The 20,501-nt window shown below is 35.3% G+C and overlaps 1 protein-coding gene and 2 long non-coding RNA genes across 3 annotated transcripts; 1 reads left to right on the top strand and 2 right to left on the bottom strand.

Annotated features, from left to right (window-relative positions):
- Positions 1-1,814: 1,814 nt before the first annotated feature.
- Positions 1,815-3,679, bottom strand: LOC110936730. The gene is made up of 3 exons (XR_004865964.1): positions 3,056-3,679; positions 2,299-2,976; positions 1,815-1,861 (listed from the first exon to the last, which is right to left on the bottom strand). It is a non-coding gene; the product is annotated as an uncharacterized LOC110936730 (long non-coding RNA).
- A 373-nt stretch (positions 3,680-4,052) lies between these two features.
- On the top strand, positions 4,053-7,871 carry LOC110868085. Its single transcript, XR_002552164.2, has 3 exons — positions 4,053-4,456; positions 6,523-6,789; positions 7,560-7,871. It is a non-coding gene; the product is annotated as an uncharacterized LOC110868085 (long non-coding RNA).
- A 5,723-nt stretch (positions 7,872-13,594) lies between these two features.
- LOC110936721 (cyclin-dependent kinase F-4) lies at positions 13,595-14,691 on the bottom strand. Its single transcript, XM_022179136.2, has one exon. The coding sequence runs from the start codon at positions 14,679-14,681 to the stop codon at positions 13,617-13,619; it is 1,065 nt and encodes a 354-aa protein (XP_022034828.1). The 5' UTR covers positions 14,682-14,691; the 3' UTR covers positions 13,595-13,616.
- Between the last annotated feature and the right edge of the window lie 5,810 nt (positions 14,692-20,501).

Below are 20,501 nucleotides of genomic sequence, written 5' to 3'. Positions count from 1 at the left end.
AGTTTACGGATTTTCGTGAAGAGTTGATCCTTTAGAAAGAGGAATTTGGTATATGGATTTAGTGTTTGCTGAAAAAGTGTCTTTTAATAAAATGTTTTATTGCTTTTGAAAGAAGTTTTTGTAAATGTTGAATAATATTTGTAATATTTTATAAGTGTTTCAATAGTTATGTTGAATACAAAATTTTGTGAGCAATGGTTTTGTTGGACCGATTAAGTTGATGAGTAGCATTTCGTAACGTTTTGAATGTCGAGAAATAAGCGTTTACGAAAAATCTACGAATTTTGTGTGCGAGCTAGATGAAAATAGATTGTAAGATAAGAAGTTCGTTTATATAATCAATGCATTTTGATATAATTAGAGATTTGACTAATGATAAGCGATTTAGATATAAACATGATCGTGTTTACATAATATAGTCTATTAAAAGAAAGTATCGGTAACGATCACCTAGGTAAGGGAATCACCCCTAATCCGTTGATGATGTCGTTGTAAGATGAGAAAAGAAGTGGAGTTAATCATCAAGTTAAGGAAATCACTCCTATCTCAATGATATGTCTCTGCTCGTTGTTATAAAAGGGTAAATAAAATTACGTGAAATCATGCATGCTAATAATGTATAATCGTATGAAAAGTAAGAGTATGATGTTGCGCAACGATGAAATCTCGAAAAATTGATCAAAAGTGACAAAAGATCAAAAATAATAAAGCGTAAGTTCGAATAAAACTTGGATGGTCCCAAACGGAACATTGACTAACCAAAGTGATCGAAAGATCTTTTGGAATTAAGACACATGCTTTGGCCTAATAGGTGGAATACTCTCGCCGATATCTCGGTTAACGGTATTCACCCTTCCAGTCACTACATGTTCCCAATCCATCGAAAATTCGAGACTTGGCGGGATTTTTGAAAATCAAGGAGTGGGACTAGTCGACGAGGTGCGGGTTTCACCCCTAGCTTGACGACTTTGTACCCTAAGTGTGGTTGGTACTCGTTGGGTCAAAATTTAATTTCGACATGTTAACGAGGGTCCACTAGAAAATGATATTTGAAATTTGAAATTTCCATTAAGATGTGGATTTCACTTCTAACTTAATGGTGTAAATTCGTGCAACAAAATGAAATCAAACAAAATGAAAGTCGTTTACCAAATTGTGGGTTTCACGCCTATTTTGGTAAACTTGTCTCTTTTGTACAATATGAGTGTTTTCGAGTTTAAGAAAAAAAATCGACTAAAATGCTTTAGAATAGGGGAGTGTGTTAAAAAAATACGCAAACAAGTATAAACACATAAGAATGCACCTCAAGAGCGGTACATAAAGAATAGGACGATAAAACAAGTACCAACACATAGAGATATATACCAAGAATACACATAAAGAATCGAACGATGGAACAAGTATTTACACATACTAAAACAAGTATAGCATGTCAAGTGTTAACACATAAGCGACATATATGCTTAAAAGATCAAAAGAGAATAAATAAGAACAAATAAGGTAGCATGCAAGTAGTTTCAAGTAGAACACAAGAATAAAGCCCTAAACTATAGACTAGGCTAAAGCATTCCTACTTTTCCAAATTCCCTATAGTTATGGCTCTGATACCAATCTGTCACACCCCAACCAATGGCGGAAACATCGGGATGAGACGAAGTGTGAAGATTGCTCGAGACATCATAACGCTATAATTGTGACAAGTATTTAAATAATCATTTCATTCCATTTCTAAAGGATCAATTACAAGGCTTTTGAAACAAAGTACAACAACACGAATAATAAAATGATACAATACAAATACAATTCTTTCTAAGTGTGTATCTAAGCATCCTATTAGATTCCATGCGCCGTCAACATCCACCTGTAACATGTTAAAAATAAAGTCAATGCAAAAGCAAAGGCGAGTATACAAGTTTGGTACATACATAGCATAAGATAAAAGTGTGAACAATCCCTCATAGCAAGCATGCGATTCAAGATAAACATTAAATATGGCATGTGTCTAACATATCAAACCAAGAAAACGCAACTTGCTCATGACATAACCAAAGTTTCAGTAGAGGCGGGTCGTTAATCCTATAGCGCTACATATGTCAAGGTTTGGCTCGTACGAAGTTAATGATAAGTTCAACACATAAGAATCACCCAAATTTAAAGTATCAAGCCATCACATATACAAGCATGTTATAGGAATGTTCATGTGTTTAGACAAAAGTTCTTGTGTAAGTTTCAATAAGTAAACATGTTACGCCCCAAAAGTGGTAAAAGTAAAAAGGGGAAAAGTACGAGTATACTCACAAAATTGTTAAGTCTTCCGATTATCCAAGTGTCGATGAGTGTGAGGTTAGGATGATGGAACACCGATGTCACCCTATATGGGCCAACGCAGGCATATGAGAAATCGGAATTACGACGAAGGATTGAATTGGAAATTAGAGTATAGCTAGTTAGTATATATGCATATGTATACATATATATTTATATTGTTTAAGTAAGAATTCTAAATTAAGCCTATCAATAGCATTATAAAAGTGTTGACAACATAAATATACGTTTATACTTATTGTTATAAAAATCATTTAGACTTCGATACGTTTTCATTAGCGGTTTGCCTAAAAAGTACATATATATATTTTTAAAGAAAATCGGACAGAGTTTCCTCTGTTTTTGTACGATCCCGACAACGCAAGTTGTCGTTAAAATTCTCAAAATTCAATAAGCAATAAACGGAACAATATGGATATATTTACTTATCTATTATGTTTACAAATTATATCAGGTGCGGTTCCGCGACAAAAATAAATAAATAAATAAATAGATACGAAACAACATAATTTATATGCGCGACGTTATTATACCGAGGCTCGTGTCTAACCCGTCGACCCGAACCAGATAAGACTGACTCGACCGGTGCTGACCCGAACTCGATTCTGACCGTTGACCGCGGTTTGACCGAGACCCGAATCCGCACCGAAACTGAAACAGAACCAGCAAACCTGATTAGAATTATACGAATTTGAAGCTTAAACAAACATAACCCGAATCGGATTCTAACCTGAACATGAAGTCTGAACCGGTTTGACTGAGCCGAAACTGAACGTGAGCCGAGACTGAACTGAACCCTGACTCGAGCCAAAACTAAACAGACTGCTCGTGAAACCCGAGCCGAGTTAGGATTCGAAACAAGTCAGAACCCGAAATCAGGCATGCCAGACCCGACCAAAAACAGAACTGAGACGAAACTTGAATCAGAACTTGAACCAACATAATCCGAATCAATCTCTAACCTGAACCACCGTCGCCTTGTTTCGACGACCACTGACGTCGTCGTCGTGCGCCGGAAAATCATCACTGTCGTCTTCAACACCAGCAGTTGAGACCTCCGCCGCCGCCGCCGTCTTCTGTCGCGAAACCAATACCCACCGCCGTCGACGATTAATAGAGGGAGGAGACGAGCGAGAGAGACGAGAGGTGCGGTGTCGGGTTTGCTTGTGAGAGAGAGAGAGATGGTGCTGCCTGCCGTTGAAGGAACCGGCGTCGGCCAGGGTTGCTCCGGTGGCCTGATTACGCAGAGAAAGGAGAGGAGAAGGGGGGTGTCGGCTGAGAGAGATGTGAGGGAGTTGGCTGCTCTTTGTTTAGTATTAGGGTTTAAAGATATCTTATAAGGGTAGGTTTAGTTAGTGGGTTGGGTTTCAGGTTGGATTTAACGAGAGTGAAGGTGCAGCTCAGTTGGTTATGTGCGCGTGTGGAGAAGCTTGTGACCCGGGTTCAAGTCCCGTGGTCATCAGTTTGTTTTATATTTTTTTTGTTTAAAAAAAAGAAAACTAACTTTACCATTAAATTAACTAGGTTAGTTGTATTATTTTCTAACTATCAAATCTAACGAGACCAACCAGATTAAAACAAAACTTTTAAACTTGCAAAGGTAATTAATTTAATTAATTAAACAACGAATAAATAATCATATTTATAACGAATTAAATTTAAGATAAGGATTTTTCGATGATTATAACGAAACGACGAATATAAGGATACTAAGGTTTCCAAAATAAGAATACGAACAATGGTTTCTAAATATAGAAGGTTATGAAAAAAAAACGCGTAGCGTTACACTGCGTCTCAAATATTAGGGTTTTTTTTTTAAAAAAAAGAATTTACTTGCCTCCCAAAATTTCATAGCAGTTCAACCATTTTCCCCACTTAATTCTGAATTTATTCCAAAGTACCCTTCTCTGCCTTAGTTATCCCGCTTCCTCAAAATCCCTAACCCTAAACTCACTCCTAATCCCGCTTCATCAAAATCCCTCTCCACCGCACCATCAGATGAACCAGCCCCAAAATTTCATAGCAGTTCAACCCAAGGGAACTTTCTATGGATAAATTTGCAATCAGCTGAACTTTAATTTGCACTCTTTTGTTCAACACTATTGCAATTTGAAGTTATGCCACTTTGAAGGTATTTTTTTACTCTGCATTCCAACCTTTGTGTCTTACCATGAGTGCTAGAATATATGATGAAACTTGATCTGTGCTTTAACTTTGGGGTTTAGTTTAAGATAATGTATGTAATTAGTGATGTTTAGATTAAATGCCTACCAAGTGTTTGATGAAATGTATGTGTTAGTTTTTACCTCTAGTTTTATTCACCATTGTGCATATAACTTGGTTATTATCTGTAGTTGATGATAACATGTTTGGTGATGGTTTTTCCAATATGAAAATTCCATCAATTCATATGATGCTATTTTATTAATGTCACTATCAACTTGAGCCAACATGATTTAGCTAATTGTATGTCTTATTTTAAGTGTTGGTTAATCACCACCATTTCATATAATTCTATTTTATTAATGTCACTATTAGGGGTGCAAACGAGCCGAGCGGCTCGCGAGCTACTCGAGATCGGCTCGATAAAAAGCTCGAAACGAGCCGAGCCTTATCGAGCCCGAGCTTGAGAAAATTCAAACAAGCCGAGTTCGAGCTTTGAAAACAAAGCTCGAATCGAGCCGAGCTCGGGCCCAATCTCTCATAAGTTAACCGAGCTCAAGCTCGGGCTCGGTTCGGCTCGTTTGCACCCCTAGTCACTATCAACTTGAGCCAACATGTACACAATTAACAAAACCGGTAGGTGTGGCCTCTTTAGGTACAAGTTCACTAATTGTTTTTGTACTGCCATTTTTTTTTAATCGTGAATGCCTATGTCCTTAGCTAAATCTATGCTTTTAATTGTTAATGCCTATGCCCCTTTAGCATCACCCTTCTTATTTGGCTTTAGTAATAATCTTTTTCGAGATTTGCAAGTTGTGTAGTAATAGTGCACTTTGTGAAGTCACATTAAAGAATCAATTGGTGCTCAAAACACACGTATTGAACATTTTGATAATAACACCAAAAGGTAGGAAGCGTCTGCTAAAATGTTCTAGAGATAAAAACGTAGACAGAAACATCATAACTCTTGACTCGAAAAATAGGTACGCTTTCACAATTCTTTATTCTCTGCTTCTGTTTAATATAATTACTTATTATGAGCCAAAAATGTGTATGCTTGAAGCCTTGAACATATCATCTTGTTTAAATCTTGTGATAAAAAAAGGATGGCAGTAAAGATTTTAGTACTGAAGACCAAGATAAAACCATTGTTGTGAAAACACATTCAGTGTTTGGTTGACTTGTTGAAAAGAAAATGTATTTTCTTTTTGGGTTAAAATCCCTAATCAGTTTAAAAGCTAAAACTTTCTTCTTGTGGCCGATGAATATTACTATTTAGTTACATGGGAATTGGGATAAATTGCTTGATTATATATGTTTTTCTTATAACAAAGTAGATGCACTACTGAAAAGAAGATAAATCATAGATGTGACAATTTTAATTCATGTATTTGAGCATTAGGTTAATTTGGGTTAATTTTTATCTCAAACGAGTCAACCAAACCTAACCCATCCCTTGTGACCAGACCTGGCAATCCCAACCCACATGTGTAAGTTTGGGTTGATTTGGGCTTTGAATATAAAATAATGGGTTGATTTGGGTTAACTTAATAATATTAGGGGGTCAAGATGGGTAATTTTCAAAAACAACAAAAAAGAGAATAGGTCAGGATGGGCTTTGAATTAAAAAAGAATGGTTCAGGATGGGTTTTCAAAACTTATCCATTGGCGACTCGTTGAGTTCATATTCAGTTTTGAGAAGCTCCCTGAGATGATTTGTGAAATAGCAAATGTTAAAATTTCTTTATAGAAAGGTGTCAAATGTGGATATATAATAAATAATTCCTTTTTTTGCAGCAGACAATCCTTTGATATATTTACCCGAGGTTGCTAAATAGAATGACCGATGAAGAAATTTATGACCAGTTTAATGTCATGAAAAAGTTAATGGATGATCGATCAGATGGATAGAATATATACAATCAAGTCATTGTCACACTAGTATCAGTTTGCACAGTGAACAAATAACTTGTTTCACTCTACACACGTTTTGACACTAATGTGATCTGTTTGGTGTTAATTAAACTTTTTCAGGTGTACTAAATGGATCAATGACAACGTTAGTCGGATTCGTCTTAATGGTTTTATGATAAGGATCGTCAAGGGATTCGATGAAGATATACATGGCATGAGGGTAGGTTTAAACATTATTGAAGATGAACATAAACACAGATTGGTGGCTGCAGTGAAATATTCTCACTTCATACAAAGGGTTGCAGGCGGAGTAAGAAACATCATGATTTATTGTTGGGCTGGGGGAAAGAAAAAGTTAAAAACATTCGGAGTCTGTATGCTAGAAAGGTATCGAAAAAAGGGTCTCTTTATAGTTGATTTTTTTTTATTTTTTTATTTTATTTTTATTTTTTTTTTAATTTTTTGATTTTTTTTAATTTATTTATATTTTAGCCTATCATGCCCAAATCCATCTTGACGAAAACCCATCTTGACGTAAACCCATCCTAACTCATTTCTTAATAAACCAATCCTAACCCATACCCATTCTAACTCATACCCATCCTAACCCATTACCCAAACCTGCCCAACCCGCCCATTTTGCCACTTCTACTTGTGACCCATACTTTATAATAACAGATTGGAACATGATGTTTATTGACTTGTTACCCGATCCGTGAAACAAATAAAGACAATATAGTTTAAGACTGATTAAAAAACAATCAAATTGACCCATTTGGCAGCTTTTTTTAAATATAATCGGGTTAACCGGTCAATGCGAATCTCCCTAAAGTTAACTGATTACCAATCCAAATACGATATTTGTGTTCGCTTATTGACATTATTTGGGTTCGGGTTATTTGGATTTGGGTTCCTTGTAATCGGGTTTGGGTTTGGATTAAAAATCTCACCCCTAGTCATATATTTAGATATGGATCAGTAGGAGTTATAATTAGTAGGATAGTAACTAAAAATTTAAATGCTTTTATATTACTTTGTACATTATTGTTAACTTCTAATACTTCTCACCAATACCTGACTTATTTCGTCCGGTTGTGTGAATTTGTACGTTTTCTTTGATTCTGACTTCTTGATTTTGTTCATTATTTGTTTTGTAGATTGAAAAGTCGAACTTGGTTATCAAGGAGCTCGTTAAGGAAAATGATGAAGAAAAAGAAAGGTTAAATGGAGTTATTGCGGGCTTGTTGGTTGAAAAAGAAAAAGATAAGGTGGACAAAGATGTTATGCTCAATAGGATGTCACAAATTGAAGCTATGTTAACCGCTATGGTTCGAAGATAGGCTATAAACACTTGGTTTTGAACGTTTTGATGTTTATCATATTAGGATAATTTCGGTAATTTGATGTTTTAGTTGGCATTTAGATTAGAATGTTTTATAATTTTATATATTTTTCGGATTTTGTAATTTTATTCAATTATTTTATATGAATTTGTAATATTTTAGAAATGCATTATGATAAAAAAGCATGGAAAATGGAAAATTTGGAAATAGAGAAACAGTTATGGTGGCAAATTTTTAATGAAACGGTAGCAAATATGTCATTAAATTGTAGCAAATTTTCAATGAAAACGGTGGCTAAATGGTGAGAACATCGGTGGCTAAATGGTACCAAAACGGTGGCAAAAAAACCGTCACAACTTGGTAGCAAACAAGGCCATCGAGTAGCAAACATGGAGCGGTCACAAATAATTTTGATCGTTTTTGTGGTGACAAAAATCTGGTAGCAAAGTATAAAAGTGGTGGCTATTTGGTGACAATAGGGCAATTGACACGGGTGTTTTTGCCACCGCATTTTCGGTTACAAAATGGTGGCAATATGGCAATTGCTACCGTTTTGCTACCGAATATGCGGTGTCAAAAGCTATATTTTCTAGTAGTGACTTCAAACAGTGGTAATATGGTTGGTGGAATTGGAGAAGAAGGTGGTGGTGTAGAAAGCGACATTGCCCCGGGAGAAAGGGCTTTTAAGCATATTTTCAAATGAAAGATATGCTTCATTGTGTGGTGTCCCTATGCTTACAACATGATCCTTTTGTGAGGATCCATGATGAGTTTGGTCTATGGGTTGAGATCTTTCCACACGTTGTGAGGAAGTAGCAGCAGTGGTTTCAAGTGAGATTTGTGTTGTCACTCGGTTAACCTCTGGGATCTCATCTTCCAGAGGACCCATTTTATTGGTTTTGGTGGGCTTTTTGGTTTTGACAGGTTTCTTTTTGGTTATCGATGGTGTGGGTTTCACAACACCGGTTGTGGTGTCATGTTCACCAGGAGCAGTGGGCTCAGCATCAGAGGTTTGAGCAACAGATGTGGACTCATCTAAAACATTCTCATCCCCCTTTACTTGTGTTTTTGAAACAATTGACTCTTTTGTCATAAGGCGAGTAAAATTTCTTTATTTTAAAAGTTGCACCTTGTTCAAAATCCTTTTTTTGAAACATGTTTTTGCAGGTACTAGCTTAATAGTCTAGGGTACATCAGAAAAGCATTATTTTTCTCATTAGTTGCCACCTTTTTTAATGTTGTTCACATTTGTGTCCAAATCAAAAAACAGTGCTTGGGCGTAGTTAAATTCAGAATTTGTTAAAATTGCATACCCCAAGTACTGGATTTCAAAGGTAGTATAGAAGATAGGAGGGCAAAGTTTATAAAAAATGAGTGAAAGGTGGAATGTTTTATAGGTTAATAGGTGGAATTAAATTAAAAAACTTAAATTTTTTGTTTGTTACCGTTGAAAGAAACGGTTGTTTTTTGAATGGTGTGCGGATTTTGGCGTTTTAAATAAAACGCTTAGGGAAAATTTTTGAAAAAAACACCCCTGGGGCGGTCTCCTAGGCGTGGAAGGGCGTTTTTTTGAGGAAAAACGCCAAAAAAAACCCACTACAGGTGGTCTAAGATTTGGTTTATATACAGTGGTAAAAATGCTTTGTTTTAAATGTTTAACAGTTACATGAGCGTTTTTTAATGACTCCATACTCCATCATGCTCGTGATCACCACCACAGCGAGGAAGGAAATTATAGTGATCACAAGGCTTGTGCCAGTATAACCATGATGGTCACGCTATCACAAAAGCCATCACGATAATACCCCGACCCCCATGTAAAAAGGAAATACACTTCATTCTTATTTGTATCCTTCTCGATTTTCAAGATCTCTGCGATTCTTCTCAGTAATTGAAACAAAGACAAGAACTTATTATAATCCCTTTATTTTTCTCATTTGACCTACTCCAAGCAAGTTGCACAAATATCCATGTCCGACAATTTAGTAATTTCGACTTCAGGCACAAAATGGAGTATTATCAAATTTAACCCTATCTTTTCTATTCTAGATTATTGGATTTGTTTTTCTAAACATATAAAAGTTTTATACAAACCAACATAATACCATGAATAAAAATTTCTCATTATTAAAATCAGAAACATATTCGTAAATGCTACATCAAAAATTTGCAAAGTTACGCACAACTAGTAGGACACTAGTCCGCGATGGAGTAATGAAATGTATGGATAGTGTTGAGTGTTGAAAGAAGAGGAGAAAGGAGAGTAACAGTTTTTGTGAGTAGGGGATAATATAAATTATTTTATTTGTTATTTAGTAGATATGGGTGTGCACGGTTTAATTCGGTTTGGGTTTTAGCCAAAATCAAAACCGAAACCAAAATGTTGGTTTTTGATTTTTTAAAACCATTCGGTTTCGATCTTTTTGGTTTTTAAGGTTTTTACACTAGTTCCGTTTGGTTTTTTTTTTTTTTTGTTTTTGGAACAAAATTATATAAGATCCAAAAAATAAAAGGTATAATTTAAAATTTAAGAATATTTCTTATATTTTATATTTAATTTATTATATTTAACCTTTTTAATTAATATTGTTCATTTAAACCTAAACTTTTAATTTATTTTTAGTTTCTCTAAAGTTTTTATTAAGACATTTTCCTTATAATACTTAAAAGATCATTTAATTTTTATATTAATTTTTGTTATTTCTTGTAGGCAATAAATAACTTATAATAATTCCAAGATCATTTAATTATTTACATTAAATTTTGTTATTACTTGTAGGCAATAAATAAATCATTTCAATTATTAATAAATATGTTAATGTTTTTTATAAATACCTAAACAATTTAAATTTAAACTTTAACATAAAAATACATGGACTAAGCATACTATTGTAACTTATCAGTTCGGTTCGGTTTTTTCGATTATTGAAAATGATTATTCGAAAACCGAACCGAAATTTTCGGTTATTAAAAAACCAAAAACCGAACCGTCGATTTTTGTTTCGTTTCGGTTTATCGGTTACGGTTTAATTATTTTGGTTTCTACTCACCTCTAGTGGATGAAATAGTTAAAATAATTTATTTTTAATGGATGTTAAGTGTAATTAGTCTAAATGGTATATTTGTGTTTTTAACTATGTGTTCTGGGTTAACACATTTTTTCATTAACTAAGAAAAAGTGCTACCACATCAGCACCAACTCAACACACTTTCATTAACTAGGTGTTGTCGTTTAACCAAACTTCAATCATTTAACAATAATAATTCTCTTTATATAAAATATCTTTTATAGAATGTAAAACAAACTTTAAAAATAACATCTAAACTAAAATCCACAATAAAATTTATACTAATTTTTTTAGATTTAGAAGTTTTAATTTAAATTTATAACCTACACAAACTAGAGGGGCTAAATATGTCAAAATCCCAAAAAGTTTTTTAAAACCCAACACCCATTACCCTCCTTTTGCTTCTTCTTCTTAAGAACCTTGCAACAAAAAAAAAAAAAAAAGAAAAAGAAAATTCAAACACCAAAACCTAGCAACACCAACCCAAGTTCAAACATCAATCCAAGTTCCCACCACAACCGATGTCAAACGGTCAGGGCCGGTTCAACCATTTTTGTGGCCTAAGACAAAGTAAAAATTCGAGGCCCTTTTCGAAAAAAAAAACTCTTCAAATGTACGATATCTATTTGACATTATAATTTATAAATCTATCACAAATTGTAAAGTATATCACAGATTCACAAAAAAACACTCACCACAAATTTCAATTAGGGCTAATTGCTAAGGGGCAAAATATATCACAAACTTCAATTAGAGCCTAATATCACATAATCTAATTGGGCAATTAGAGAATTAATATATAATGTACCTTAATATTGAATCGAAACATTCAATTTCGTCACTTGTTCACCACTCAACAACAGCAGCCTTAGAATTCGTCTCGAAGGCTTTCAATCTCGTCACCAAAGCCTTAGAACTTTGAACAGAGAATGAATCATATGAATCAATAGATGAATGATGTTGATTCGTGGCAGAACAATGAAAGACTCCATAGTCGATGATTCAGATGACCGTTGTGATATTGGATGATCAACGACCTTTCCGTTCTCCCTCTCCCAATCTGTTAGCGCCATTACAGGTGACAATTTATTTCCCTGAAGTCTTGTAGTTCGTAAACTGCATCCGCAATGAAAAAAAACCTAAGGCCAACTCATTTACTCCATCTGCAGCGTGCAAATATCGCTAATTTGCAGCCCAGCCCATATATGCTATATATATATATATATATATATGTATATTAAAATCTGGAGGCCCTAAAGATTTGGAGGCCCAAAGCCAAAGCCTCAAAATACTTGGGCTTGGGCCGGCCTTGCGAACGGTCATTTTCGCATTGTGTTGCGCGCCCCCAACGTCTCTCTCGTTCACCTCTGCCAACACATTAACGGGATCACCCACTAACGCAACCCGCTGTACGGACGTGGTGTTCCGGTCGTTAATGCGTGATGTGACACGTTATTGGGACCCTCGTTAAACGAGAACACATATTCTTTAAAAAATAAATCCGACAACACTATTTAATACACTTTCATTTTAGAGATTTTGAGTCACATGTTAAAAAATCAGTTCCATAACTATCTATAAATATTTTAGGGACTTTCTAAATGACATGCTTAAAAATTAAATCCCATAACTATTTTGTTTATAAATGTGTATTTGTTTGTATTATTAATAACTTGACATGCAAAAAAATATTGGTGGGCCTAAAGTACATCAATCTTTTGTTAACACCGACACAAGTCATGCTTCAATGGCTTCTTGAGAAATGAGACTCCAATCGTAACTTTGTACTTTGGATGGGGGAGGTATTTCATACTTTCGAACTATGACATGGCACACTCGTGGTAGTGAGAGGCTATGGACTCGAGGTTAAAAGTTTGTGGCTACAGACGGCTATAACGGCGAAAGTAGAGAATGAGAGCGGGGACGTCGAAGGTTTGTGTAAAAACGCCAACGTTGTTTGGCGAGAGGGGGATGGGTTTGTGGGTTAGGGATGCGTGTAGCTTAGTTATTGCTGGTTAGTTTTAAAATAAGATATAAATTCTGTAATATTAGAGTTTTAAAATCAAATCAACTATCATTACAAGTCTCAAAATAACAAGCAAAATATTATATTTGTGAAATGAAATTATGTTATTTTTGTAATTTTTGACACAAAAATTAATAACTTCACGTAACTCGAATTGTGACTTTGGATTAGAGAGGACGGGGCGGTCCAGTTATATTATCACGGAAACATTAATAACGCGTGATACATTCCAAAATCCCACCCCGCCTCCTTGCTATAACGCGTGATACATTAACGGAATTCCATTTTCGTTAATTTTTCCACACCGTGATGGTTTTATTTGTGAGGGTATTTGTTGGTTGGGGGGAAATTGTTGGGTGTGGTGATGAGTGATGACCACCCTCACTAAAAAAAGTTGTGAGTGATGGAAAAATGGTCAATGACATGGCGAAACTTGATTGGCGCTTATGAGTGATAAATTCTATCACTAGTGAACCACCCTCCTCCCCTTATGGAGATAGTTTATACTTCCATACAAACTGAACGCAAAACACTTGTTAAATTAAACACATTTAAATGAAACCTTTTATATTATAACTTGTTTATTATGCAATCATATGTATTTTATATTCTTCTGTGAATATCAATAGACCCAATAAAAGAATCACACATCAAGAAAATCTGACGTCAATTTGTGATCCACATAATACCAAAACAAATTCAAGTACAAGTTTACAAACTAATTAAAACCTTAAACAACGTTGAGAGTCAATTTCTATGAGTTCATAGTAATTCTTCTTACTCCATAAAGTCAAAGAAATTTATTGATTGCAGCATAAGAATCTGATCTTCATTTGAATCCAGTTTTTCCAGTCCACTCCCACAACTAGTCAAGCTTCTTTTCTCTTTCAACAACTCCCGTTGCTTAGCCATTTTGAACACTAGCGGCACCGAATTAAGGAAGGTGTCTTCAAGGCGGATTGTTGGCGGCACACAATAACAGCCATGGAAGAAAGGATGCTGAAGCGCTTCCATGGCTGTCGGCCTATCACTTGGACACCATGAAAGAAGTGAAGCAACCAAATTAACGGCATCAGAGCTTGCGGTCGGCAACAACTCAGAAAACCGCATGCCAGGAAAATCTGGAAACCGATATAACACATTTCTTGCAAGATCCAATCCCGAGAGCCATGTACTTTCTGTTGGGGTGCCTAACACGCCGCATATCTTTTGCATTACATCCGCATCAGAAGAACCATCAAAAACTGCTTGGGTGGTGTATAACTCAGCCATGATTGCACCAAATGCCCACATATCAACCGAAGAGTTGTAACACGGAGATCGTAGAAAAACCTCTGGGGCGCGATAGCATAACGTTGTAACATTATAATGGGTGTATGGCTGTTCACCATTTGTCTCTCGGGCAGAACCAAGATCACCAATCTTTAGTATATTCTTGGAAACAAGAATGTTCTCCGGTTTGAGATCACGGTGCATGTAACCCTTGTGGTGCATGTATGCTAGACCTTGAAGGATTTGGAAGCACATGTTTCTAATCTCGGATTCTGTAAAAGGCTTTGTTCGTTCAACCATAAGTTGGTAGAGATCGCATTCCATGTATTCGAATATCAAGAACAGCGTGTTGTTTTCTCTTATTATTTCCTTGAGCTTTACGATATTCGGATGATTCACAATCTTGATGAGTGATTTAACTTCTCGCAGGTTCATGCTGTCTTCGTTCGTCTTGTACTCATTGTTGAGTTTCTTGATGGCAACCACTTCACCGGTTTGCTTGTTCATCGCCTTCCACACAACACCATACGACCCACGTCCAATTTCCATGATTTTTGTATACTTCTCCATTGCGTAACTCCTTATTTCTTAACAAAGTAAACAAGTAGCACTCACCAGATCGAAGAAAACGTATGATGGTTTTGGTTTTGAATTGAAAGCGAGTAGTGTATTAGGGTTTGTATAGTATCTTATTTATACCACTCTTTCGGATATTCTTATGAGGATTTGCAATTATTATCATTATCCCAGTCTTTTTAAATAATGCGAGAAAAGTTTATCTTTAAAAATTCAGATTTATTTTGCAGTACATATTTTTTTTTAATGATTTTGAAGTGTTTCTTTTTTTTTTCCTTTAATTATTTATTTAGTTCAGATTTAACATAACAATTTTATTATTTTATTGTCTACCTTAACTATTTGTTTTATTTTTATTTTTGTTTTATTTTATTTTATTTTATTTTTATGTCTTTATTTTATTTTCACTTACTATTAACTATTTTTTAAAAACTGTTTATCTAAATAACTTTTTAATTGCTGAATTTAATTGGGTGAAAAAGTTTTTCCATATTTAGATAATTAAAAATAAAAAACTCACAAATCAAACTGATGTCAACATCTTTTCGGATATCTTAAGACTTTTAGTTTGTGGTTTTCGCTTTTGGTTTCAACAACGGACGAATTGTTTTCCTTTACTATTTAATTCGGTTTTCAAGTTTTTTTTTTCTGAAGACGTGTCAATAAACTTTTTGCCATATTATGACTTTTGTTTTGTGTGTTTTCTCTCTTTATGTTTCTTGAACGATTGGTTGATAGCTTATGAATTTCGTAATAAACAAAGCCTAACAAACTAAGATCCAGCAACGTCACCAGCGGCATGCGGGCACAAAGCTACAAGAATACGGAGCAATAGCGGCGACATGCCTTATGTCGCTGCTATTGATCGATCTGTAACCCGATGTCCCACAATAAACCCCAGCCACTTATTCCTTATCATGATTGAACGGCTCGGTTTAATTTAACTCAATAGCAGTGATAGGAGTACTCAATAGCGGCGACGTGTGTCGCCCTTATGAACCCTAAAAAGCTGCAGACCCTAAAGGCGAGTTTCTTCCCTCTTTTCCCACTTTTCCCCCAAAACTCTTCAGTTTCTTTCTCCTCCTTCGCCTATGAATGCTCAAGATCGTTAAAAGGTATATTTTTGTTAGATTTTGTTAAAGTTCTTCTATAATTTATGTTATATATGTTATATCCTCTATAATTTTTGTATTTGTATGTATGTATGTTAGATATCGAACCACCACCTCGTCTCCACCGTCATCACCTCGTCTCCATCGTCACCACCTAATAGAAACTTCAAATTAAGGTTAGTTTATGTTTATTTTTGTTCAAAGATGTGAATGTTAGTAAATGTACGTTAGGATGTATGTTTGAAAGCGAGTAGTGTATTAGGGTTTGTATAGTATCTTATTTATACCACTCTTTCGGATATTCGTATAAGGATTTGGAATTATTATCATTATCCAAGTCTTTCAAATTAATACGAGAAAAGTTAATATTTAAAAAATTCTGATTTATTTTGCAGTACATATTTATTTAATGATTTTGAAAGGTTTCTGTTTTTCCTTTAATTATTTAGATCAGAATTAACATAACAATTTTATTATTGTTTAGCTTAACTATTTAATTTATTTTTGTGTTTTTATTTTATTTTTATGTCTTTATTTTATTTTAACTTACTATTAACTATTTTTTTAAAAACTGTTTATCTAAACAACTTTTTAATTGCTGAATTTAATTGGGTGAAAAAGTTTTTCCGTATTTAGATAATTAAAAATAATAACTCACAAATCAAACTGATATCAAGATCATTTTGGATATCTTAAGACTTTTACTTTGTGGTTTTTGCTTTCGGTTTCTACAACGGACGGATTGTTTTCCTTTATTTATTTCAGTTTTTAAGGGTTTTTTTTCTGAGGACGTGTCAGTAAACTTTTTGGCATAGTATTACTTTTGTTTTGTGTGTTTTCTCTTTATTTTTCTAGAACGATTGGTGAACCCTCCCGATAGCTTATGAATTTCGTAATATAAACATAGCCTAACAAATTAAGATCCAGCAACGTCATCCGCGGCATGCGGGCACAACCCCCTACTTTTGATTAGAAGTGATTCTTTTATTTTTTCCCTTTACAATTAAGAGTTGTAATTCACGTTAATTAAGTTTCTTTTCAAATGATCATTCCTTTTTTAGAAAGAATACCACAAAGAATGTAAAATGATATATCAATTTCTAAATTGTTAATTGGTATATTAATATCATATTTTAAAAATTTATAATCAAAACATACGAAAGGTTTTGATTAGTTATCTATATTTTATATTTTATGATTTCTTTAACTAACCTTTTTATATATACATTACTCTTAGGGAAGCAAATACAGTACACCAAAAAACTAATTTGAATTTACTTTAGAAAAATATTCGAAGCAAATACAGCACACCGAAAAACTAATTTGAAATTAATTAAGTAAAAACATTCGAACATGTAAAGGGACATGGCTCGAACTCTCATCCCACACCTCAGTATATGTGAGATTGCGATAACAACTTTGATGGATGTTTTTTTATCTGATCCTGCACAATCAGCCTTCAATCTTGTCCCGGCCCCGGCCCCGGTTTGACCCGGTCAGGAGCCGCGGGACAGGAAACCCGTGGTATTTAATTTATGCGACAGCGGAAGGTTTTAACAGGATCTTTTAAAACTTGAAATGCCCGATTATTTTATTTCATAATTCGGGATAAACCCCGTAATTTACAATAAAGTGATTTTACTGGGAAATCCTTATTTTACAATACATGTTTCTTTATTTATATTGAGCCACTTCCTTAAGCTTGTAGTACTTCATGGCACTTTTCCTGGATCAACCATCTACCCACGGTATTTGTCACTCGACCACCTATTGGCTATCTCGTTGTCCAATGGTGTCTGTGACTATGGTCACTCACCCCTTGGCTAACCCGTTGTCCAATGGTGACAATTATCAAGTAATGTATACAAAACCCCACATACCAGCTGTAATGGAAGACTACAAACACTTAATCCCTGTAATTATAACTTTGAAAACAAACATGATTTTGAAAGCAACTTTGTAAAAAGAGAATGACTCACATTGCAGATTTATGCGGGCAGAGTTTAGCCTACTGATTAGCCTGATAACCTAATTTAAATAACAATGCACACGAACTAGGTCAGTAACTAATACAGCATTTACGATAACTCACGAGATTAAACCCTCACGATGAATGACAAAGTGCAATACTTAAACATCCATCGAATTAACGACGAATGACAAAGTATAAACCCTAATTTGAGCAGCACTTAAACATTCATCGGATAGTTTTAATCGATCGGACATAAAATCGTAGCAGCGATCGAGTTAATACACGGTATCCTAGCAGCACTTCGCTATTATGAAAGTAATTTTTGATTTTGAGCAGTGAGAATTCGTTTTTGAAAGTTGTTTTCGACACCAGAGGACTGCTCATGGTCGAATCTATTTATAGGTGAAATATGGGGCTCTCGCGGCCCGCGTGAGCCATAAGCTCACCTTTACGCGGCCCGCGTGGCCGCCTAGTCTACATGTAGGCTTGCTAGGTCACGAGTAGGTGTGCCAGGTGGATGCCACGTGGATCCGGAACACTTATCCGGTCAAAAATAAGTTGACGCCGCCCGCGTAAGGACATGCTTAACCTTTACGCGGCCCTCCTGAAACCCAATTTTCTTGATTTTTCATGCACAGTAGGGTTTCAGGGGTCCGGGTTCGCATTTATGGGTGGTTTAGGGACATTTTTGAAGGTCCTTACATCCTCCCCACCTTAATTAAAATCTCGTCCTCGAGATTTATTGAAATAAGTGAGGATATTTTCGTTTCATCTCTGATTCCAGCTCCCAAGTGTATTCGGGTCCTCTTTTTGAATCCCACTTGACTTTAACTAGCACGAGTCGTTTGTGTTTGAGAAACTTAATCTTTCTGTCCTCTATTTGCAGTGGTTTCTCCACGAATTTCAGCTTTTCATTTACCTCTACATCTTGAAGAGGTACTACCAGGGATTCGTCAGATAGACATTTCTTGAGGTTGGATACATGAAACACATCATGTACTCCAGCTAACTCTTCTGGTAGTTGTAAACGATAAGCAACTGCTCCTATTCGTTGGATTACGGGAAATGGTCCTACGTACCTTGGACTTAGCTTTCCTTTCTTACCGAACCGTACTACTCCTTTCCAAGGAGAAACTTTCAAGAGTACCTTGTCTCCAACTTGAAATTCTAGTGGCTTGCGTCGATTGTCAACAACTCTTTTGGCGATCTCGAGCAGTCTTCAGTCTTTCCTTGATCTGAGTAATCTTTTCAGTAGTTTCTTGTACCATTTCCGAACCTGATAATTGACTTTCTCCTATTTCTGCCCAACAAACTGGAGTTCTGCACTTGCGTCCAAAAAGTGCTTCGAATGGGGCAGCTTCGATGCTTGCCTGATAACTATTGTTATAGGATAATTCGATTAAAGGTAGGTGATCGTCCCAGTTTCCACCGAAATGTATTACACATGCTCGGAGCATGTCTTCCAGGGTTTGTATCGTCCTTTCACTTTTCCGTCTGTTTGTGGATGATATGCGGTACTTAAATTTAGTCGGGTTCCCATTGCTTCTTGGAAACTTGTCCAGAAATGGGAAGTGAAACGACTATCCCTATCTGATACAATGGAGAGTGGAACTCCATGTAAGGATACTACTTCATCTACATACAACTTAGCTAACCTTTCCATGCTAAAGGTTTCTTTCATGGGTAGAAAATGAGCTGATTTGTTTAATCGATCCACAATTATCCAAATCGCATCAGTACCTTTTCTGGTTTTGGGTAACTTAGTAACAAAGTCCATTGTTATGAGTTCCCATTTCCATACAGGCATTTCTAATTGCTGTAGTAGTCCCGAAGGTTTCTGATGTTCTGCCTTTACTTGCGAACAAGTAAGACACTTAGATACATATCTAGCTATATCCTTTTTCATTCCTATCAACCAGAAATTATTTCTTAAATCTTGGTACATCTTATTGTTTCCTGGATGTATGGTATACCTAGATTTATGAGCTTCTTCTAAAATCTTATCTCTTAACTCTCCCTGCTTAGGTATCCAAATTCTTCTCTTATGGAATCTCCAAATTCCATCATTTCCTTGCTCTAATTCTTTTATCCGTCCTTTCATTCCTTCGGCATCGTCTTCTATTGCTGTTTCTTGAACTTTCTTTAATTGTTCCATTAAATCCAATTGCAGATTTAATCTAAGAGCACGAACTCGTTGTTGCTTTTCATGATACTTACGACTTAAGGCATCTGCGACTACGTTTTCTTTTCCTTCGTGATATTGAATATCACAGTCGTAATCACTTAGGATTTCCATCCATCTCCTTTGCCTCATGTTTAATTCTTTTTGCCCAAATATGTACCTTAAACTTTTATGATCCGTATAGACAGACAGTAAACTTACTTCCATATAGATAATGTCTCCAAATCTTAAGGGCAAAAATTATGGCTCCTAACTCTAAGTCATGAGTTGTATAATTTTCCTCGTGATTTTTCAATTGTCTTGAGGCATACGCAATTACCTTCTTGCGTTGCATTAACACACATCCTAGTCCTAGCTTTGAAGCATCACAGTATACTTCAAAATCTTCCGTTCCTTCTGGCAAGGCTAAAATTGGAGCATTTGTTAATTTTTGCTTTAAAATCCTAAAAGCCTCTTCTTGCTTAGGTCCCCATTCAAACTTAACTGCTTTACAGGTTAGCTTAGTTAATGGCACGGCTATCGTAAAAAAATCTTTAATGAATCGCCTA

This window comes from Helianthus annuus, chromosome 1 (assembly GCF_002127325.2).
Source record: "Helianthus annuus cultivar XRQ/B chromosome 1, HanXRQr2.0-SUNRISE, whole genome shotgun sequence".
NCBI lineage: Eukaryota > Viridiplantae > Streptophyta > Magnoliopsida > Asterales > Asteraceae > Helianthus > Helianthus annuus.
Note: the sequence above shows the minus strand (reverse complement) of the source record. Positions and strands in the feature narration are given on the sequence as shown.